Source organism: Podarcis liolepis, assembly GCF_965112155.1.
Source record: "Podarcis liolepis genome assembly, chromosome: 17".
Classification (NCBI taxonomy): Eukaryota; Metazoa; Chordata; class Lepidosauria; order Squamata; family Lacertidae; genus Podarcis; species Podarcis liolepis.
Window position 1 is genome coordinate 38,876,043 of NC_139571.1, and position 24,227 is coordinate 38,900,269.

Sequence of the window (24,227 nt, forward strand, 5' to 3'; positions counted from 1 at the left end):
GCTCAACCAACACTGTCAGCATCAGATCAATTCACAGAAATAAAACAGTTCTATTTTACATAATGATGATATCCTCTATAAAACGTGGCTGAACAGTGTTTCACCAACATCATGGGGAAAAACTTCACCAGTGCTAGTTGTAGATGAGAATTTGATCCTAAATAATTATATCTACACGTTATTTCTGCAATATAAATGCAACACCTGTGCAAAACCAGAATGGCACTAGCACTTGTTAGCTATATGCTGGTGTAGTCACAGGCCCTTCCTGTATTAAAGCTTAACATTTATCTGCTAGTGACACAAACTTTAATATGTATTAGGGAAAGTTAAAAAAATACGTATTGGGGATTAACAAAAATGTAACTGTCAGTATTGTAATAGCTTTAAACAAATCTGTGGTGCAACTGCACTTGGCATATTGGCAGAGGAGCCCAGTGTGATGCCACACTGCCACCTTCCTGACCAGTGGCACTGCTGCTGCTTAACCAGCAGGGGAAAGTTGAAACATAACAAAGGTATTTTCACTATTTTAATGATGACTGTACTTACCAAGGATATTGTTTCCCAAACTGGAGGTGCAGAGCTTGCAGTATTTTGTCCTGTGTGTCAGCATCACGAACGTGAAGGACATTTTCACCTTGATTTTGTTTTTGGAAAAGTGATAGCAGCAATATTTAGGAAGAAAATGAATTAAAAATGAAAAATACTTGCTTTTGAACGCTACCAACATATCCTCACCAGGCATAGTTACAAGTGATGAGATTGGAGTTGGAGAGGTGTTACACCTGCATTGCAGGCAGATAGGCTAGTATAATCAGTGGCAGATTGCATGGTGCAGCGGCCGTGCTTACCTGGCCAGGAAGGAGAGGGGAAGGGGTGAGGAGGCTGGTGAAGTGCAAACAGCACTGACCTTCCCACTGCCTTTCCCCTGTAATAATAAACAGTGGTTCAACTGTTGGGAAGTCAAGTGAGCCTCTCCGCCCCACTCCACCGTCCGCTATTGACTATAACTATTCAATTTTAAGATAATTATACTATTGTTTTCACACTTTTGGCAATGACAGTCTGTGTATATGAATTAAAGTTCAACTACGGTGCTGAACGTGTAAAAGTGTACATGGTGTTCCCTGAAAGCGTGGCAAAAAGCACAGCACACTCTTATAGCAGTGTGATCGCCAAGCAAGTACTTAAAGCACTTGGCTACATTATACAGAACTCGGAGCCCAAGCTGCCTGGTCCCCAACTGTTTGATCCTCTGTAGGCCAAATGACTCTAAAACAGGAACTCAAATACAGATATGGTTGCTTGTGCCCATTAATTCCATAGTATGTGGTGTGCCTTGATCACTGCTGCACAATGAAATGGGCTTTGATAATGCAATAGTACAAACGGGCCCCGTGACCAAACAATGCAGAGAAGAAAAAGATGAGCATGGAAGAAGAGGATTTCCCCCCTTATTTGACCTTACGTCCTCTTTGGACATTTCAGTCCCCACATTCAGGCAAGCAGTGTCTCTGCTTAAGCCAGGTACAAAACACACCCAAGCCCTCTCCCCTCCACCAGGATGGCTTCAGAGAGTTTGTGTGAGAGAGCTTGTTCTGACCCTTTGTATCTGAAGCCACAGAGCTATCACAACAAGGCTTGTCTTTGGCAATAACCTTTCAAGTTCAAAGTGCTCACAATACTGGATAGCATCTGGGCCAAAAGATGGGTTGACAGCAAGCTTCTTCGCCTTCTCTCCTCCCTTGCAGCTTTAGTTATTCCGTGGGGGGAGGGGGAATTGGATTTATTTCCTTTGTCAAAGTTATTCCCTGCCCCAAGTATGAGGCTCTTTTTTTCCATGCCAAGAGAATGCTAAAGCAATTTTTGCTCCATTAGCAACATTACTGTCTGGTTTCCTGTTCTACCTGGTGGCTTCCTCAGTTGGTCAAAAGACATAATGCTTTATTATACATTTCTGATACATGGGTTGCAGAAAATATATTTTCCCCTTATTTAAAAACAGCCACAAAACCCATTTGCCAGTTATCATTTCTAAGTAACAAAGTGGGGCACATCTAAGAAAAGAAATGCAGGAAGGTAGCTCTGCATGTATCCAGTACAGACATATACGCCTACTAACCAAGGATAACACTTCACATTTCCAATGGAATGGGCTCCTGTCCATGAAAACTTATGCTACAAGAACACTGCTAGCCTTATTTGAATACAATACCTGTTTCTCTTCCTATCTGGCGTGTCCCAAGATTGATGACAGGAGTACCAAATGCCCCAACCTCTCGCACACCACAGCTGCTGTTTCCAATCATACAGCCAGCGTGAGCCACCAGCTGAATGAACTGGTCAAATGGAACATGCTTTACTGCTCGAAAATTGGGGTGGTGTTCAACACCCTTCTTCCTCATTACCCGAACCATTTCTTTGCTCCCTGTAATGAAAATAACAGTAGATCACTTAACGGTAAGTAACTGAATTTTGGAAGCATCACGATGTACACCAGGAATGGGGAAACCTTTTCAGTCTGAGAGCCATATTCCCTTCTGGGCAACCATCTGGGAGCTGATGGGCCCGAGGGGCTGCATCTGGTAGCATTCAAAAACAAGTATTTTTCATTCTCTTCACAGGCTACAATATTAACTTTAGATTCCTTGAATAAGAAATCTTTTCCCTCACCTGCATCAATATTTGGAAATAAAACCAACGTCCTCTTGTTAAAAGAGATTAAGGCATCCAAAGTCAATTCAAACATCTTTATGGAATGTTTAATGTCTGTGGTCACTGGGTGCTGTAAAGCAATTATATAATCCTTTGGTTTTACGTCTTCACCTGTAAAAGCAAAGTAAAAACAAAACCCAGCTTTAAAAAAGTAATATAATTAATTGGGTTGGACAAGAACCAAAAAACCCCATATTTCATTCTGGGAAATTACTCAAGATTTATTCCACTGTGAAATAAAAAATAAATTGTTCTGAAGTCATTACAGTCGTCACCTGGAGTATTTCTTGCATTATCTACAAGTGATTTGGAAAGATCTGATCAAGACTGAATTACCGTATTTTTTGCTCTATAAGACTCACTTTTTCCCTCCTAAAAAGTAAGGGGAAATGTGTGTGCGTCTTATGGAGCGAATGCAGGCTGCGCAGCTATCCCAGAAGCCAGAACAGCAAGAGGGATCACTGCTTTCGCTGCGCAGCAATCCCTCTTGCTGTTCTGGCTTCTGGGATTCAGAATATTTTTTTTCTTGTTTTCCTCCTCCAAAAACTAGGTGCGTCTTATGGTCTGGTGCGTCTTATAGAGCGAAAAATACGGTATGTATGGTGCCAGATTATTTTAGTACAATCATTTATCTGTTCAGCTTTGTGACAATCTTTGGCCTTAAAAGGAAGGTGTCTTCATTTATTTTAAAGACAATCAGAGATATTGGATTCTAGTCTCTGTATATTATACAATACTTGGTTCAATTTATTTTGAATTCCACCCAAAACCTAATAAGCAGTTTGTACCCCCAATGCAGGAGAAGATTTACATTTAAGAACTTATATTGTCAAACCCCAAAGAATTGAATTGGCTCATCTGGATCGTTACAACAAATCCGAAGTCTTTGAAATATATTCTGCTACACTGTTTATTGTACATGCCTTACATTCATTGTTCTTAATGCAAAATTCTCTCAGGGTTCGACAATATTCTCCATATACCCCAAGATTAACAGACCCTAATTTTCACTCCAAAATGTCTACTTATGAAGACATTAACAGGAGTCAGACTCTGGGCATTTAGGAACATGCAAGAATAATCCTGTGAGACAGGAGAGTGCAACTGAGATTATAACCCTACCTCTGCCTACCTAACACTATCCCACATTGTCAGTTTGTCAGCAGCAGGACAGCCTACCAAATGTATGAAGGGTGTCCTTGTGATCTGTAACCCCAAGCTAATGGATAACACCAGGGAAAGGCTGGAACAGAGGTGACAAAGGGCAAATGTTCACAGCCAAACTGTACACAAACCAGCCTCACATGATGATACTTGTGTGTTCCTGAATAAGCCTTCCGTACTCCTCTAATCAGAGGTAAGAGAACAGCACCAATCTCCAACACACAACCTAAAGAAAGACTGCACAATGTGTGACACACCAAGCCAAATGCATCCCACTAACCATGATGGCAGCCCCATTACGGGGTACAAAACATCCCCTTTGGTCTGTACCTGCAACCACTATTATTAGGCTGTCATATAAAGCTGGTGGCCTGCATTCAGCTTGGAGGGTCACAGGTCGGATAGCCTATATTCACAGCACACCTACCTAACCACATGAGGATAATGCTCATGTAGTCCTTGTTTTTGGCAGATAACAACTTATCATATGAAGGGCAGCCTGCCAAGAGGATACGGTCATGGTCTTCACACATAGATATCAAATGCTGCTCTGCACTTCTTGTGCAACACACATGGTAATGAGCCAGCTTGGTTATGGCATGTCTGATGGAGTCATCTATAGTACCGCTGACTTCTCCGCCTTCAATATGAAGAATTCGAATGTTCATTAAGGCTGCAGATGTTGCTAATGCTAAAGCATCAAACCTGTCTCCATGGACTATCATTATGTCAGGCTTCAGACGATTGAGGACATCTGGCAGCTTGACCAAGGCAAGGCCTACAGACTCCACCATGGCTGCCTCATCTTCTCCTCTCACTATTGTGTGTAACCTAGTGTGGATGTCAAAGTCGTCCTGTTCAATCATACGGTAAGTGTTACTGGGAAGAGGAAGAGGGGAAAGTGTTAAAATTGCAAAATGGTGTTTCATAAAATGGTGTTTCTTTGACAATGTATGACTAACATTAGGAAATAATAACATTTTTTAAACCCATGCAACTAGTTACAAACTATTAAAATTTCTATGTTTATCTATGGCTGAGGGGTTTGGATACTCTAGGTTCCAAAAGTTTATCCCAAGTGATAATGGATTCAGATGATCAACATTATAGTCACTTGTGAAAGTGAATGTTGCTCCAATTCCACTTTATGAATATGGAGATGAACAGCATTCTAGTGCTTAAACATAACTTCTGATATAATCACAGGATTTAAAAACTAGTAATATAAAAATGAAACTGCAGTGTGCCAAAATAAAACTATTTTGCTGTTAGTAAGAGGAAATGAACACTGCTGAGACACAATGAAAGGGGAAAGACGAAACACTTGTGATGTTCCAGCATCGTTATTAGTGTTAATCACAAACCTATCTGCAAAATGGGTAAAAGTCAGGAGTCATAAGAATGAGGAAAAATATTTTCCTTCCATCTGCAAAAGTGATTTACTTTCCTGCCTCAATTATATTGGAATTCTTAATTGTTTCAGTCCATAATTTAATCCCTAATTCCAGCCAAAAGTTTGAAAGCCAGCAAAGCACTCTTTATTTTTTATCTTAAAAAAAAAAGCAAACACATCAATTTGAATTGGATGGTTAGCAAAACTACTAACTTCTTCGTGACCACTGGCATCCTGCCAAAATGGAAAGCTATCACTGAGAAAGGACTTGAAGGTTAGACCTTGCAATTTCTTAATAGCTGGCATTATTCCTTAGAATTATGGTGCATTTCCTACTTAGGCCGCACACATTTCTCAATTTAGATATTGCTCATGGTCTGGACCATACACCTATGTAAAAAGAATAAAATATTGAAAGCTACTCATTGTAATTAGCCTTCTATTGAAAAACGATGCTTTTTAAAAAATGGATGGAGCTGCAACTCTGATTTAGCATGGTGTTAACTTACAATATTAGCAGAATAAGTTGTTCAGGACAGGGATCAGGAAAACTGGAATAACTCTTTTGCAATAAAAAAATCATTTTATTAAGAGTACCAACCCCCGATCTTCTGTTGTACAGCAAAACTAAACCTCTCCTTTTAGGTTCATATCTGCAACATCATTTGAAGACACCTATTACTGTGTTGTGTTTTGTGAACACTACATTCAAATGCAATCCAAAGCCTCAGTACTATGATCATCAAACTGGCCTGGTCCTCCTGCAAATGATGTTCAGGGCAGTTATCTCTAAAAACCCAAATAAATGACTATTTCTAAGATTTTTCAGTGCCAAAAAGTACCCCAGGAAAAGCAGAAACTGCTTCCCAGCCATGTCCACTGCTATGCTTTTATTCCCTGAAAAGCAGTTGAAAAATAAACATACCCAAAGGCTTTCCATGCATTCTCAACCCTAAGACTTAGCCTACCATTCTTTTTAAACTTGATTAAATATTGTGTGCCATATTCCAAGAAGGTAACATTTTATTACAGAACAAAGGCACTGCAGTTATGAGTGACATAGAAGAATGAAAGTTGGAATTACTTTTCCTCAGCTCTACTACAATGTGTCTGGTATTGTTTGCAAAAATAGCAATAAATCAATGGTTACATAATCAGTTCATAGAGATTGTCCTATTTGATGTATTTATCAGCATTGCATGCAGTAATGATAGCAAGTATATTCATGGCTGCCAAGATAGCAGAACAAACAAAATCATACACCTTACCCGTAGTCATCAATCAGGTGGGAGCCCAAAACCACAACATCCAGCTCAAAGAACTGTGGCTCTGCTTTAATGCCAAACATGATTGGGGCCAATTTGGAATAATCAGCCCTGTTGCAGGTAGCAACACAAACCCGAAGTTTCCGGTTGTTCCCATTCTTCTCCATTACTCGCTTTTGTTTCTGTTTAGAAAGGTTCGTGAAATACAGTTCCTGAAATGTAGGAAGCAAGATACAATTGCACAAGAATTATTACACTAGGAGTCAAGAGTAGAGTATTAAACAGAGTACTGGGCAAGGTGACAGATACTATTCGGTCATGAAACCCGCTAGATGATTTTGGGATGGTCACCCATTCTCAACCCAACCTATGTCAAATAGCTGTTGGGGTGACAGTGGGGACGGGGTGGAGTGGTGATGCATGCTGCTAAGAGCTCTTTGGAGCATGGGTGGGAAACAATTGTGATTGCCAGACAGGCACTATGCAAAGGTTGTAAGCTAGAAGGCCACACGCCCAAGATGCTGTACTGTAATAACTAATACTACATGCATGCATAAGCAATAGCATAGCCTACTGCATATACTGTACAGGAAAAAATAACTATGTGGAAGTGTCTATTTATCCACAACATATTCCTCGGTGCACAAATGTCTTCATTCTGTAAACGAAGCAACTGTTCCATATGTGAGGCAGATTTTTTAGCAATTGGTCATTGTTACATAATAGACTCTGTACCATTCCTTTAAAGCAGAAGAAGGTAAACTTTAGGCATGTGGGTTTACTTTGTCATGAGAATCCTGAGGTCCACCATCTGGAGCCACATACAAAATAATGTCTTAGAAAGGACACAGAACTGAGGAAAATGTTGTCTCTGAGAATATGCTCAGCCCAGAAATTTGTTTTCAGTACCAGAATCATACCAGTACCACATAGACCCTTTCATACAAACATCATCATATTCTATTGTTGTTGTCACTAATCACCCACCCCCATCCAAAGGTCCCAAGGCAGGTCACAACAATTAAATATTAAAATCAGTTTATAACAACTTAAAATTATAGAAATAAGGTGGGACTTGTTTCCTTATTGACCCCAAGTGTCAAAAGCCAGGGTAAAGAGGTACACCTTTAGCCTTATACAAAAGCTATATAATGAAGGTGCTAGACACACCTCTAGGAGTAGATTCAACAGCCAGTGATTCAACAGCCTAATTTGAGGAGTGGAGGGGGGGGGTCATATTTGTTAAACCATAAGTAGCAGGAAACCTTTGCTGCTCTACTGCAAACCACCCAGAGACCTACCAGTAGGTTCTGAACCGCCCTGCTCTGCTTTACACATGTCTATATGCTGCCAACAGGATTCTAAGGATGGAAATTTTTGCAAAACAGAACAAAAGTTTTCATTTTCATGTCTTATATAGAGAGAAATCCAGAGTTGGAAGAGAGATGACCTAAGTAGGAAAGTCTCATTAATTTCAATTTAATCTGTTTTGTAAAGGGTTCTTTAAATCTGGGGCCTCCTGCTATAAGGAGAGTTCACAGTTTCAGTTCCAACTATTTCAAAATACATGTTTAGCATTTGTTTTGTTATGTAGAAAGGTAACCATACAGTACACAACCAACTTCCTTCTGTAGTCTCACTGAACACACCCATAAATACAAAGTACTTTCCAAGAAGCAGAAAATGAATTGTGCTCTGCCCTTGCTTGATAATAGTACAAAACTCTGTTTTGTACTGTTTTTTATTACACACCTCATAACATGCCTTGCTTACATATTGCAAAATGAAGCAATTTTTTGAGACTATTGTGACTTACCCAGGATCTTTATTAGCTTGCCTTGGGAGTAAGCAGTATTGGGACTTACTCCAAGGTAAATGTATATACAGGGCTGTAGGCTAAATTGGATAACCTCTCTAGCTTACGCTCCCATGAGGACTTCCTAGACCTAAGCAAAAGAACAGAACAGGACTGAACTCTGATTTCTTACTGCCCAATTGCAAGGATAAATGGAAAACAATTATCCCCCTCCACATTTGCATGCTTTAGTAGGCACAGAGCCATTAACTGACCAACTTTTATAGCATTAAGTGGCCGTGCTAGACATCATGTCATTCAGTTATTTTTTTCCTCTCAAAAGTTGAGAATAACTACACAGCATGCTACAAAAATCTAGAACAGACATTTCCTTAAAGTTTTAACAAGTCAAAGATGCTCAGTCTAGTTACACATCTAAGTATTCATTATTTTTCTCATATAAAATATGTTTAAATTCAGGAAATTAGCTGCTGGCAGGTTTGTTCACAACAAATTTATCATTAGTCATGGGCTGTAATACAACTTTATATTGGTGGCCAAAGTACTGCTTTCCCTCAGAGTCACAAAAGAGAGAAAAAGTTCTTCATTTAATACCTAGTACAACACCTTCTATAAACACAAAATGCTACTGTAGAAAGTATTACTTTGGACAACTCTCTCAATAATTTTGTATTTATATTCTTAGCTTTAGAACAAGGAAATGTTACCTTCTATCTCTTTGCACACCATCCAGTGAAGGTTTAAACATTAGCTTTTACTAATATTTGCATCAGAATTACTCCGCCTCTCCTTCCTCAACACTGGCTAGTGAGTCATGTTTAACTCATAAATTCCTCCTCTTTTGAAGCTTAATACTTTTTCAGCTGAAACAAACAGCATGCAACATACAGTATAGGAGGAGCAAGGGAACCTGTTCAGTCAAAGGGTTAGGCCAATTTAAATGCCAAAACAGCAAAGGAATGTGAACTACAGTAGCAAAGGATCTACAAAACTGAACAGTTACCTGTTAACCAAGCAGAATGTGAAAATTAAATAGGTATACTTTTCTGAGCTGAAATCATTGTCATTATTGTGGCAATGTGGGATCTGGAAACAAATTACATACTTTTAAACCATGATAATAAGTTATCCAGTTCATGAACTGTTTTCAGGATCAGCAACAGAAACCCACTTTTATTTATTACCATCTCCCATTGCAGTCAGTTATTCTTCACATAGGGGCATACTTAGGGGTTGGCTAGGTTGGTCCCTGCCAAGGGCATAGGCTTGGGAGGGCGGTGGTCGCAAACATTGTGCCACTGCTTGGTACCCCTGAGCTGCCATCAAGAGCTGCGGCCAGCTTAAGAACAACTCTCCACTTTAGCACGCGTCTCCTTTTCCTTGGCACTCAGCAAACCTGGTGGGCACCACTGCAGCGACTATTTACTGTTGCCCTGAGTGAGAAGGCAGCACCTCTGCCCTCCTTCCCCGCCCGCTTTTTGTCCAAGATGCTTCTAAAAGCAAAGAGGCAACTGGGTGGCAAGGTCACCTTGCCCCTAAGCCCTCTTTATTGTGTCAAAGTCCTCCTCGGAGTTTGTTGAGGGCACAAGGAGAGAAATGTGCTGCCCCTATGGCTGGCAGAGCATCCACTCCCTTCCAACCAGAGAGTCGTTTCTAACAGACCTGAAGCAAGAGACAACACCCAGATACACAGACTGAAAACTGAAATGCCTGAAGGCTTCAACTTGAAGGATAATACATAAAGGGTTCTCTGTGTTTTTAATCCTATTTTAAATATTTCTAGCACAAATATATCTCTTTTTATGTAAGCTTTACTGAGAATTCCCTCCGTCCAGAGCATTTGACGAACCTTGACTCCAAGTGTTCCTTTTGAAATTAAACAGTTTTGTGTTACCAATGAAGGCAGAAGCTGAAACATTTACCCAACCAATGTTATGCTTATCTTGGATTTCTCAGTCACATATTTATGGAGGTTTTTTTGTGAATGCTTTCTGGTAAGGATCCACAGCCTTGTTTAACGTAGTAGTTTATTTGTTTTCTGCATAATATATTTCCTTCCAATAGTGGGTGATACCATGTAGCAAAATAGGGCCACCCACATACAAGGGGAAAAGAAGATTACAAATCCAGATACAGTGGTGCCTCGCAAGACGAAATTAATTCGTTCTGCAAGTTTTTTCGCCTTGCAAATTTTTCGTCTTGCGAAGCAATGCACCCTGGGTATTAACGGTTTTAAGAAAAAGGAAACAAACTTGCAAGACGTTTTCGTCTTGCGAAGCAAGCCCATTGAGAAATTCGTCTTGCGAAGCAACTCAAAAAACCAAAAACTCTTTCGTCTTGTGAGTTTATCGTCTTGCGAGGCATTCGTCTTGCAAGGTACCACTGTATGCATAAACATATTAGTTGTGATTAAAGCAAGCAAGCAAGCAAGCAAGCAAACAAACAAACAGACAGACAGACAAACAAAAAAACAAACCCATTCTTCTCCTAGTTAATCATTAATTTTTAAAGAGTGGGGGACTGGTTTGATAAAGAACCTAATAGCTAAAACATCCTAAGGGGATGGAGTTAGGAAATACACCTGGCAAAATGCACATCCCTCAACTTTTATTTCAACACAAACAATCTAAGATGCTATAACATTTCAAGGTTATAGCACCCTTGCAGCTAAAAAAAGTAATTCAATGCAGCTAGGTCCATTAATTAGGACTAGAAAAAAAACAATTGGATTTGGAGAACACTTGCAAAAGCAGCCAGAAAAATAGGCCTATGCTTGCAGAATGCAAACCTCATTTATATTTATAGACAGCTATTCTACCCACTGGAGATTAATATTATTTTTTTGCATATGTTAACCTAACCTAATGCTGCAGCCTCTGTGATACACATTATAACGTTAGCCTAATTAAATAGAACAATATAATAATATCACTAGTAACCAATAAACATACAAGCAGAACATTTGCAGGGAGTAAGATAATGGCCTGGTTCACACATCTCTTTAAACCATAATTAAACTAAACTATGGTTTAAAGAGATGTGTGAACCATAATTAAACTAAACTATGTTTTAAAGGTAGTTCATTTTGGAAAAACAAACCATCTATTTGGGCTTGAATAGAATGTTCAGCCAGCCCATAGCTTAGGTCACTGTAGAGAAGAAGCAAAGTGCCCATGATTTCAGCAGCATGCCCAGTCAGGCTACGCATCCCACTTAAAACCATCAGCTGATGAGCAGGCATTAAGTCCTGCTACTTATATCCATAGGTGTTAAATCCATAGGGAACTGGCATACGCAGCCAATTCAGAATTGAACCCCAAACCCATCAGCTGATGTCACCCAACTATTGGGGCGATGTCAGCTGATTGACAGTTCGGCATGATTTTGAACAATGGCTTCATGGACCAAACTGGAACTCTTGGCAGATCAAGACTGGCCCACAGGCCAGAGGTTCCCCACCTCTGCTGTAACACTTAAAAACAATGCAGTAATTTAATATTAAACGATGTTGGGGCCATGGCAATATTCTGAAGCTGAACTGGTACTATTAAAATATTTATCCTGTGGCTTTCAAGGCAAACACCCTCAAAATGGGACCGATCTGTCTATAGTGATTGATAGCCATTATCAAAATATATTTATCTTGCGAACCACCCTGAGACCTGCAGGTATAGGGCGGTATACTTATTTATTTATTTACTTATTTATACATACATACATACATACATACATACATACATACATACATATGTACTTATGTTTGAATTGTCCCTATTTTACCCAGGAACAGATCCACTTTTCTGGTACATATCCCTGATTATTATTTTTTTTTAAAAAAAAAAACCCTGTCTTGCCATTTTGGGGAACACCTTTCAGAGCATTTACTAGGTTTTAAAACAGTTTAAGCAAAATAGGGAATGCTCAGATTTCAGCCTTCTTTCCCGGGTCTTCGAAGCTGCCTCTCTGAGCGATAACATCTTGCCTCTGGCACACGGCGGGCCCCAAATGCCAACGCACCCACTTCCCTCCATTTCCTCCCAACCCCTAAGCTAAACCACACAGCATCTACTTTCTAGCAGCCACCGCTGCACCCATTGCGAGATGATGATTATCATCACCACCATCTTTTTAATTTTTTTTTTTAAAGGCTGCTATTTGTTAACTAACATCCTGCTTCGGCCAGGCTTTTGCAGCCTCAATGTTAAAACCACCAAGCAGCAGGAAGAGATGGAGAGCCTCCTCCAATTGCCATGTGAGGGCAGCGATCCCTGCTGCCACGATTTACCCGCTACTCTCCACGCTCCCCTTCAGAATGGAAACCAAATTATATAGGAAAGAGGAAAACGAAAACAAGTGGGGCTTTCCCCCCCCCATCCCCTTATCTGGGTGCTTGTTTGGGGCTGCAGCAAAGTCTCTCTTTTTTTGGAAAGGCAGGCATGGCACCTTCTCCCCAAATAGAAGACACACACACACGGCGTGTCGTCCCACCCCCCCCGCAAAAAAAGCAAATGCCCTTTTTGCCTAAGACGCGTCTCTCTGCTCCTTGGCGGCGAGGGAGGGCGATGGCCCCGGCCCTTCCCGCCTCCGCGGCCTCCCAACCGCCTCCCCGCTTGAAGAGAAAATCCGTGAGGGGAAATATTTACCTCAGTTTTTCCGCTTCGCGCGCGCCCCCGCCCCGGGCCTGGGCTCCGCCTCACGCGGCCTAACGGGGCAGCTTCTGCCGCGGAGGCGCCTGGGGGCCGGCGGCGAGGCGATTTCCGAAACAAAATGGGCGCGCCGTTGCTGTGGGGATGGAGGGGCTGCCGCGTCGCGGGGAGCGAGGCGCCTGCGTGGCCGCGGCCCGGCTGGCCGTTAAGCGCGCGGGCGGGCTCCCTCGCAGCACCTGCACGGCCGCAGTCCCGGGAGGAGGAGGCGCTTTCGCCCTCAGCCTCGGAGGCGGCTTCTGCTCGCCCATGGCAGCCGCCGCCTTCTTGCACGGAGAGAGAGAGAGAGAGGATGGAATTGGCGGGAAGGTTTTCTGGGTCTTGCCTGAGGCGCGGGGTGGGGAACGAAGGGGTATTCTTAGTCTTGTTGACGTCGTTCATTATTATCAGCGTTGTTGTTTTTCTGGAAAGAAATGTGGGGGAATTCACCAAATTTGCTTGTTTGTTTATTATGGGTCCAGTCGCAGTGCCACACAAACACACCCCGGCAGTGGCTAAGGAGCCATAGCTGTCAACTTACAGATTTGAAAATAAGGGACCAGCAGCCTCGAAAATAAGGGACCAGCAGCCAGAATAAGGGATTTTGGCTTAGTTTATACAGAAATCCGGCACTGATGGAGCCCTGCTGCTTTTGCTGCCACTGACTGTGTTTTGCAGGGGGTTGGACTAGATGATCCTAAGGGTCTACAACTCCCGCCAAAGAAGAGGGGCAGACAAAACGGATGAACGACGTCGAGATGGCAAAGCTTCCAGGCAGAATTAGAAACCAGGAAGAGGACCTCTTTAATAAAGAATGGGGAAAGCCTATAATTTATTGGAAAAGCTATTGTAAAGATTGGTAGGATTGACAGAAAACCTGTAGTAAAAATTTGAACTATGGATGGACAAATGATTTATAAAAATAGAGTTATGAAAGGGGTGCTGAGGGGGAAATCACTACATTAAGATGCTGCACTGGCTGGAGGGGATGCTAAGCAGCACGTCGGGGCTGCCAAAGTCTTGGAGCGAGGAGTTCCATCGGCCCTTCCCCGCCCGAGAGAGGGAGGGGGAGAGACTCTCACCCGCGAGCCCGGCATGAGGCGGTTGCAGCGCGGCCGCTGGAGCACTGCCCTTCTGCGTCCCTCCCCATCCCCTCCTCTTCCTTCTCCCTCAGGCTGCCTCCTCAGCCACCGCTGCCGCTTCCGGCTTCCCCTGGCAGTGCGGAGGAAGTCTCGCAAGAGAGGGGCTGCCTGCCCGCCCACCGCCACCCGTCTCCTCACGACGCGCCCCTGAGGGGGGAAAGAGAGAGACGGGGACGCGGCAGCTCATGCACGCGTTCTCTCTCGCTCTCTCACGGCGGAGGACCCCGAGCTGCTGCTTCCCTCCCCAGCTGGGCGAGCATGAAACCCAGGAAATTTAAGGGACATCATCAGTCCGGGACAGCAGCGGGAAACGGCGCTGGGATAAGGGAGTTTCCCGCCACATAAGGGACAGTTGACAGCTATGCTAGGAGCCAACTCCTAGGGTTCATGGCGTCTTTGCACCCCTCACAAAATATTTGACGGGCATGAACCCCACAAAGTTGATGGGCATTGCCATTCAAATACTGTAGTGTGTGCGCATCTCATCATGTGATCGATTATGCAGGGTGGGGCTTACCGCCCGCCTGCCCCCCCAATTTCTTTGGACTAGTTGGCACCCCTGAAAAGTAAGCTGTGGTTAATAAACTCAAGCAGACAATGGTCTGGATTACAAACGACCACAACTTTATTGATTACATGGCTCAGGCAATGGGTATATATTGGTTCCAGCACCCCACCCAACCAAAAAAAATATATTTAAAAAGGTAAGGGAACTCCATTCCTCCAATTTCCTGCTCAAAAAACACCCCTGATTATTATTATTTGTTATATTTATTAGTCACATTTCCTTGCCAGGGCAACTCGATGCCACTTACAAAAACCCAACATAGTGCTATGAGTTTGTGGGTGCCAGACCCCTATAATCCCTGGATCCAGCAAGTGTTAAAAGATAGTTAAGCCAGACTAGCTTCCTGTGAATGCCTGGGTGACAGGCCATTAAGAGAACAAAAGATGAAGGGGTTTGGTGCAAGATGAGAAATGAATGGGGGGCCCTCCCTCAACAAAAAGATAAAGCCAGAGTTTAATGTCAGTGTTCTTTGCACATTTTGCGACATGGAATTTCATTAGTGTGAGCAGTTTCTGAGCTCTGGGCCTAAGATTTCAGATTAAAACTACAGAGTGGAAAGAAAGGACTTTTTTCTGCCTCCCCACTTCCAGCTACACTTTGAAGACTGGAGAAGAGACCTTCTTAAGCAGGGGTCAGCAACCTTTTTCAGCCGTGGGCCGTTCAACCATCCCTCAGACCATGTGGTGGGCTATATTTTGAAGAAGACTATATTTTGAAGAAGAAAACAAGAGAACTAATTCCTCTGCCCCACAAATAACCCAGAGATGCATTTTAAATAAAAGGACACATTCTACTCGTGTAAAAACACGCTGATTCCCAGACTGTCCACGGGCCGGATTGAGAAGGCGATTGGGCCACATCCGGCCCCTGGGCCTTAGTTTGCCTACCCCTGCTCTTAAGAATATTGGGGGGGCAGGCAGGGAAAGGACTAGACCATGTGAGAAAAATATTTTAGCTGCAGTTCCTTCATTTTCCGCTTTTTAGTCTTATAAAAAAGTGTGCCTAGACATTCCATTGTTGCGCCCATAACCTAGGTTTAAGGTGCCATTTAGCTCCTAAGCTTTCATATCTCAGTTTCTAACACTGTTTAGCGCATAGATATGAGGGAGAGTGATGTGACAGAGAAACAAGGCAGCAAGCTGGAAAGCCGGAGAGGCTTGAAATAAATAAATAAAAAGTATTCAGGCAGCTCGGCTAGTAAGGGTGTAAACGGTTGCTGCCTTGGTTGGATTTACTATTGAAAGAACTTGCATAAGGTTGGGCAGTCAGTGACTATAGATGTTCCTAGTGATCGTAATTTGTCTATCTGTATGTAGGGAATTCATTTTCCAGAGAAAATAAATAAAATTCCTCCAGGGGTTTACTAATAGGTCAAGAAGAGAAAGAGTATGAACTAGCAAGATGGGACCGGAAAAAGGACTGGTGCCATATGGGACAGGAAGCATAATGCTTTGTGGTGATAGCCTTATTTCAGAATACACTTTGGAGCTGTCCTGTAGATATTGATCATAAAATTAGGGTGTTTATTTCCTTATTGTCTATATGTAATAGGTATATTTCAAGAGAAAGGGAGAGCCTATGATAAGGTGCTTAATATAGCTTGGTTATCTCTTTAGGTTTTAGAAAGGAACAGTTCTTGTTAAATATTAATTCAGTGCACAAGGGCAAATGGATAAATGGTGCAATTTACACATGGTCAGAAGGTCAGCCAGTGAATTTAAATTCCAGGTACCTAAACTACAGCTAAACACACTGTTGTAACTTACAGAGGAGCATTTCTCATGTGAATAATGTTACACTCTCTTTGCATGCTACATTTGGAGCAACAGACTCACATGAATCCTTTCTGTGAGTGCAGGACATGGATAACTGTTGATATATATATATATATATTTCTTGCTAATTTCTCTAGAAAACATAGGGAGTTGGCATATTTTTTGTAGTCACCATTCACAAAAATGTTATGCATTTATGCAAGGCATTAGCAGTGTAGTGCCCAGAGGTGCACATTTGCCTACAAAGACCATACTTGAATAATTTGCACAAATGACAGTTAAGCTATGCATTTTGCTAGAAGATCTGCTATTCATCTGGCCCAGTTTGCTTTTTATGCTGTAGATGCAACAAAGAGAAAAAGGTGGTTGTCTGATAATTTGAGTGGGATGGGGGGGGTCTTATTAACCCTTTCCTCCATGCTATTGTCCCTGCTTTAAATCCAGGGGGGGGGAGCTATTTGTAATCCACAGGGAGGAGGTATTATGCAGTATGCCCTGTGTGAACTTTACTTCTTTTCAAATTATGACTAAAGTCCAAAATGCTGATTGTATGTATAAATGCAAAACTTTCCTGACAAATATATTTTCCCTCAGGCTCAACACCATGCCAGTAAAAATTCTGGTACATTGTTCATGTTGCTTCAGACTCAGATTAGGTGGGCAAATGTTCTGTAATATAATGAATTTGCAAATGTATTTTTTAAGGCAGATACGGTTAACGTTCCAGTTTCAGCATTATTCATATGCAAGATGCTCCAGAAGCACTGAATACACCACACGGTGCTTTTACAAAATGAATGAATCATCATATGTGCTTATTGCGCCAATCCTATGCATGATTACAGAAGCTCAAAGAGCCTTATCTCTCAGATAAATATGTATAGGCCTGCATCCTGAGAGTTCTGCAAACTAGAACGAACTATAGAAAGAAGTGCCCCTGCCAGACTGAAACACTTCCTCTCCTATTTTCGCTTCATAAAATACACTTCACTCAAGGAACTGCAGATTAATATAACAACAGTCTGACTTCAGTGACAGAATGGCAAACTATTCCCTAGCACACAGCATGCTTTGCTTTAAGGCAGGGGTGGCCTTGTACAATCACAATTACCTCTAACCAAGCTTTGAAGGTCAGCTTGCAGTGTGCTTGCCTTTACATCAAGATATTCCTCAGAATACCTTTTTTTGGGTGTTCCTGCTAGCCTGTGAGCAGTGGCGTAGCGTGGGGGGTGCAGGGGGGGCCGGCCGCACCGGGCGCAACATCTGGGGGGCGCGCGCTCGCACTCGCAGCTCTCTGCCCCTACTAAAATCCATGGGTTAGGGGGCGCAAATTACTTGCCTTGCCCCGGGTGCTGACAACCCATGCTACGCCACTGCCTGTGAGTGGCTACCATGGGAAGGGCCTTCTCTGTGGTGGCACTCTGACTGTGGCATGCATGCTCTTACCAGGGAGACTCACCCAATTCATACTCTGATGGAGTTTCAGCATCTTTTTTTTTAAAATAATAATAATTAGGCTTTTCAATCTAATTTCTGCTGAATACTTTTATGCTGCTCTTTTCAAAACACAGCTTTTAAACTGTTTTTGGTTTTGTTCCCTTTTCTTTGTTGAAGGATAGAATATATGTCCCTAAAGTATATTTCAAAGCCAGCATCAAACTCTGGCTTAAGGCTAAGCATAGGGAATGTTATTGCTACTACAATGTTTTTCAGGTGTTAAAGCAGTTGTACCTTGGATCCCAAACACATTGGTACTTGGCTGTTTTGGCTCCCAAACGCCACAAACCCAGAAGTGACTATTCCAGTTTGTGAACTATTTTTGGAAACCAAATGTCCGATGGGGCTTCCATGGCTCCTGCAGCCAATCGAAAGCCATGGAATCAGAAGCCGCACTTTGGTTTCCGAACGTTTTGGAAGTTGAACGGACTTCCAGAACGGATTCCGTTCGACTTCCAAGGTACGACTGTACCAAACTGTGGTTAATTAGAAAAAAAACAACAAGCATGAATGAGCTCAGGCTCATAATCTCTCCTACCACACTCACCAAGAGTAGCAATTTCTGTTCCAGGTTTGCAACCAGCCACAGTTCTGCCACTTTATTCAAACAAGAATTGCAAAATATAATTTCAACATAATTTGTAACCCTAGTTTGCAAGATTTGGGTGAAATGGCAAAACTGGTGTGCCACAAACTGGAATCACAAATGTATTTAATATTGTCATGCGGGTGGGGACGAGGGACGAAGGGAGTGTTGCAGTCCTATGAATGTTATTGTGTCCCCCCCATAACACTAAACAATGGCTTATGTAGCCCTTTGAGATTCAATAGTAATCATGTAGCTGGGAGCAACAGAAGCTGGGGCAGGATGTCTTCTGATCATTTTCCCATACCACACACACTCTCTGCATGGGTTCATGCTTGGATATGAGGCTTTGCTATTGTCCAGTGTAATTCCACCAGAGCCAATTCAGGTGAACGTTTTTATACAGAGTCAGAAAGACATTTCCCCAGCAATTAGAGCTTTACTTTAAAATTGTGATGTTACAAAACCCCAGCAGTTGATTATATCAGCCATTAAATCTGCTCAATTTCTCACACCAAGTCAGCAAGTAGTTTATCTCTTCCCTAAGTCAATAAAATGAATATAACAGTATGTGAGGTGGCGATCTTTAATCTAGGATGTAGGAGACTCGAGGAGAGGATTCCAAGTACTTTTGCTACACATTATCTCTATCCCTTCAGATATTTGTAACTGGAATTGTTTTTATGTTATTTAATATAACTTTTACATCAAAGACAACTCTACATGCTTTGCTTTTCAGTCATGTATTAGTCCCGCTAATGCAGTCTTACTGATCGATTAATGCAAAACTGTTCAGTATATGATTGCTGTGGTTTTGGTTATGTTTCTTTTTCTGCTTATCCACTTATTTTAGGCCTCAGTGTACATGTTAAAGTGATTCTGCAGTCATCTTTGCTGTGGTTTGGTTGTGTTCATGTTTCTACTTATTGTCTGCTTATTTATTTGCTTAGGTAATTTAAAAGCTGCTGTCCATTAATCCCAGAGCAGAACACAGCATAAACTTATATAATACATAATAAAATCTCCAAGAATCAAATTACCAAAACAATAAATCAATTTTGCCTAGGTCTTTATATGATTAAGCAAGCACAGGGTTAGCTTTCAACATTTTGATAGTCATTGTGCCTCTACATTGGAACCTCAAGTTGTGGACGTAATCCATCCCTGAGGCATGTCCGCAACTCGAAGCGTGTGCATCCAGAAGCGCCACGTCTGCGCATGCATGCAGCACGATTTAGTGCTTCTGCGCATGCGTGAGCTGTGAAACCTGGAAGTAACTGTTCTCTTGAAACTTGAAAAGACGTAACCTGAAGCGGATGCAAGATGAGGTATGACTGTAGATGTTTTGGAGTACAACTAGTATCATCCTTGACCATTAGCCATGCTGGCTGGGGCTGATGAAAGTTTTAGTCCACAATTTCTGCAGGGTACCATGTTGCCTACCTCTGACTTTGGCTACCGATGGCCAGACATGTGGCCAGGGAACCTGGATTCTTCCTGACGAAGCTGCTTGAGGGATAAATCCTAACCACGAGAGGTTTGGAGGGTAGCAACATGAGAACGGGCCTTTTCTGTGGTGGCTCCCCATTCGTGGAATGCTCTCCCCAGGGATGCTCGCCTGGTGCCTTTGTTACATATCTTTAGGTGCCAGGCAAAAAATGTTCCTTTTCAACTAGGCCTTTTTACTTCAATCTCAGTAAAACAGCAGGAATAAACAATGGTTCAAAGGTCTTAAGTGTTAACACTATTTGCTTAGGAAGCCCCCTCTCCTTTTCATAAAGTTTAGTTAGCTTTGAAGTATAAACAAACCCTTGATTTTTCAATGCTTAGTTAACTGACAGTTCCAGTAAGACCCCCTCTTTGCTCCTCAGTGATTTTAAGCATCAACCCAACTCCTTGCAATTTAGGAATCTTTTGCCCAACATGGGCTCAAACCCACAACCCTGAGATTAAGAGTCTCATGCTCTACCCACTAAGTACCGTATTTTTCACTCTATAACACGCACCAGACCATAACACGCACGTAGTTTTTAGAGGAGGAAAACAAGAAAAAAAAATATTCTAAACGAAATAGTGGATATATGATTTTTGTGGTTCATGCTGTGGCCACAGACATGTGATCTGACAGTGAGTTTGGAGTTTGGAGTAGTCCAATGCAAAAATCCTGAGGATCCATGTGGATCCATGCTTTGTAACCACGGAGGAGGGAAGGAAGGGGAACCATGGATCCTCTGCTCACGACTGCAGCAGATTCCCCCGCCACCCGCAGGCATTCGCTCCATAACACGCACAGATATTTCCCCTTACTTTCTAGGAGGAAAAAAGTGAGTGTTATGGTGCAAAAAATACGGTAACTCTCACTCCCAAGCACGGAGCTTACGTTTCACAGAAGGCACAGATCTCTGATCCCAGACTTTGTGTTCCTTTGCGCTTCAAGGACAGTATAACCACCCCTTCTCTTATTTTCTTTCTTTTTAGTGCACGTTGTCTGTAGCACATTGCTGCGCTCCCTCTCCAGCCTTTGGAGTTAGTTTAAGGACTCTTCTTCACCCTTTAGAATCAAGCTGTGTATGCACTGTGTGGTTATTTTCTGCCTGCATAATTGTAAGCTTCCTGTTTGAAGCAGCACCCACATACTCTGCTAATATTTCTGTGTAATAAACCAACATTTTTCTACTTCCTCGTGTGATAAATTCTTTATTGGGCATGAGAGTTAAAGGTATACACACATTTTTAAATGAACGCACATACTGATCCCATGCAAAAGGTTCAAACCCTTTCAGAGCTGAATGTTAAATACACACGAGTGCTGGACACGCTGTGTAACAGTGCTTCTAGAAGTCTGTGCAGTGTACATTTCTTCCACAAATAACCCAGCCACAGAAAGCTATGCTTCTGAGATTTGGGAGTAGAAGAAGAGTTTGGATTTGATATCCCGCCTTTCACTCCCTTTAAGGAGTCTCAAAGCGGCTAACATTCTCCTTTCCCTTCCTCCCCCACAACAAACACTCTGTGAGGTGAGTGGGGCTGAGAGACTTCAGAGAAGTGTGACTGGCCCAAGGTCACCCAGCAGCTGCATGTGGAGGAGCGGAGACGTGAACCCGGTTCCCCAGATTACGAGACTACCGCTCTTAACCACTACACCACACTGGCTCCTAGATTCTAGATTAGACAGCCTAACTTCCAGGTAGACTTGATCTCCACAGTAATTCATGTCATGTTCTTGAAAAAAATAGGCAGTGTGATCTGAAGCATGCTTGTTCAGAAGTGTGTTCCATTGAACTCACTGCCTGAACTTACTTTTGTCTTTATGGTTTTCGTCTTAAGGACACCGCTGGCATGCAGTCTCATCCCTAGCAAATGGTCTCCCAAACCACTTAAGAAGAAATCTTTTTTTACTCAGTGGGTTCTCAGTAAATGTCACCTATAACAGAATCAGTGGCTTTGGCAAACCTGTAGCACAAGAAGTATAGAAAAGCCTGAATCTGCCCAGTGTGGGTGCACAAGACTTGTAATATTTAATATTTAATGTATTTTAATTTTGTTTTTAAGTTGTAATCATTCAACTTTTTTTATTATTGCTTGTAAGCCGCTCTGAGCCCAGCCTTGGCTGGGGAGGGCGAGATATAAATAAAAATTATTATTATTATTAATATTTGTAGAGCTAAGAAAAAGGGTGCAATGGATTCTAAAGGGGAAGGAACTCTGTTTTATACGCAATAAATAAATAAATAAATAAATAAATAAATAATGCTGTGAGGGCAGGGCAGAACTAATTTATTTTTTGGCAGACACACCTGCTGTGTCTTCCCTATGGCTCTAAGAATCATGCTGCTTCAATCTCACTCAGAAACTTCTACCTGAGTTCAGCTGAGTTTATAAGAAGTGCAAAACCTGTAAAAACTGAGTCACTTCCCATTTTTGCAAAGTAAACCTAAGGCATTATCTTCCACTTGCATCAACGCTGCGTTTGTTCCCCCTACACACCTCATGGCAACCTGGTCAAGTTTATCAGCAAAAACATTAAACAATCCAGCTCTCATGGTTGCGAATTGTGGGTTCCCACCACAAAAGAAGCTTTCTTTCTGTCCAGCTTAGCAACCCTGATCCAAAACATAAGTGATTCTCTTAACAGTTTGATATCCAAAGCAAGACACCTGGGACGTTATGGGTTGTATTTGATGCAGCCCTAAGCACTTTGCCCGGGCGGAACAAGTTCCACTTGTGCAATGGGACTTTTCTGTGCTTTCCTTTCCCTGTGTGCCTCCTAAATCTGCTCTGGGGATTCCTCCAATTCTCCAGAGCAGGGATCACAGGGAAGGGAATGCCACATGGTTGAAGACCACCCTGTGTTCACAGCAACAGTTACTTCAGTTTAGCTTGTACAATTTAAATCAAGCTCCTGTACTATTCATGCTGTACCTTAGTAAAGGTAAAGGGACCCCTGACCATTAGGTCCAGTCATGGCCGACTCTGGGGTTGCGGTGCTCATCTCGCTTTATTGGCCGAGGGAGCCGGCGTACAGCTTCCGGGTCATGTGGCCAGCATGACTAAGCCGCTTCTGGCGAACCAGAGCAGCGCACGGAAACGCCATTTACCTTCCCGCCGGAGCGGTACCTATTTACTTGCACTTTGATGTGCTTTTGAACTGCTAGGTTGGCAGGAGCAGGGACTGAGCAATGGGAGCTCACCCTGTTGCGGGGATTCGAACCGCCGACCTTCTGATTGGCAAGTCCTAGGCTCTGTGGTTTAACCCACAGTGCCACCCGTGTCCAATGCTGTGCATTACATGGTTCCTTAAGACTTGATGGAAGAGCTATACCCCCAAGATCAGAGGGGTGCAATGCGAAGGATGTTCACATCTCTTTGCAGTACACAAGCCCTCTTCTCAAACACACGGCAGGCATTTTGCTCATTGTGCACAAACATTTGTCATTCGTTGAACGCAATCTCACAGGTACAGTACACATATAGATGCTATTCCAGCCTTTCAATGCGTGTGTGAACCTGTAATGTACGCATTTTTTAAAAAAAGTCTGCTAAGTTCTCTAATTCTATGCAATTTTCATCAGGGCTTTCTCCCAAGAAAACTTCTTATTTCTGAGTATTTATATGAAGGAACACTGGGCTTGATGACATGAAACATGTACCTCATTTCCACGCAAAGTCTTCTAGAGGAAACATCTTGCAATAAAACAACAGGCACTCCCCCCAAACTTCCTGCTGCCCATTTTTGAAGACACAAAGCACTACGAGCTTTAGGTCTCAGATAATTGCTTTTAAAATAACTGCTGCAGGGATTTCAAACTTACTGTGCAACCCTATATGTATCTGTATCAGAAGGAAGTCCTGTTAAGTTCTGTGGGGCTCAGTCTCAGAGTTGCAGCCTCAGTACACACTGCCACAAACTAGAACACAGCAGGGATAGCAGCATAGCTTCCTTAGAGTAAGGGTAGCAATTGTGGCACAACTCAAATGAGAAAGTGCTTTAGTATATCAAGACTTGCATCTACAGCTTTTGGTGGGGAGTTTTGACAAGATGTGGGAGAGGTTGTGACTGGGGTGGCCCAGGAACGGGAGGGCTCTTGTTGCTGAAACTAAACCTGCATGTGGGACCCTTC

At 42.5% G+C, this 24,227-nt stretch overlaps 1 protein-coding gene and 1 long non-coding RNA gene across 8 annotated transcripts in view; both read right to left on the minus strand.

Moving 5' to 3' along the window:
* Nucleotides 1-24,227, minus strand: part of LOC310696537 — a 243,674-nt gene that overhangs the window by 33,137 nt on the left and 186,310 nt on the right. The gene's annotated exons all lie outside the window — the stretch shown is intronic.
* The window catches only part of GNE (glucosamine (UDP-N-acetyl)-2-epimerase/N-acetylmannosamine kinase), a 38,039-nt gene that overhangs the window by 12,716 nt on the left and 1,096 nt on the right, over nucleotides 1-24,227 (minus strand). For 2 of the 7 annotated variants that reach the window (XR_014520550.1, XM_083481713.1), the window contains exons 1-6: nucleotides 13,000-13,363; nucleotides 6,544-6,752; nucleotides 4,310-4,761; nucleotides 2,677-2,829; nucleotides 2,219-2,431; nucleotides 553-640 (exon numbers count right to left, since the gene is read on the minus strand). Coding sequence is in view for 4 of the 7 variants with exons in the window: in XM_083481713.1 (XP_083337839.1) it covers nucleotides 553-640; nucleotides 2,219-2,431; nucleotides 2,677-2,829; nucleotides 4,310-4,761; nucleotides 6,544-6,707 (1,070 nt within the window). In the remaining 3 variants the exon portion in view is untranslated. Of the gene's footprint in view, nucleotides 1-552; nucleotides 641-2,218; nucleotides 2,432-2,676; nucleotides 2,830-4,309; nucleotides 4,762-6,543; nucleotides 6,753-9,063; nucleotides 9,296-9,359; nucleotides 10,464-12,999; nucleotides 13,364-24,227 lie in introns of those variants that run through there. The other 5 variants (XR_014520551.1, XM_083481716.1, XR_014520549.1 and 2 more) reach the window with 3 other exon arrangements.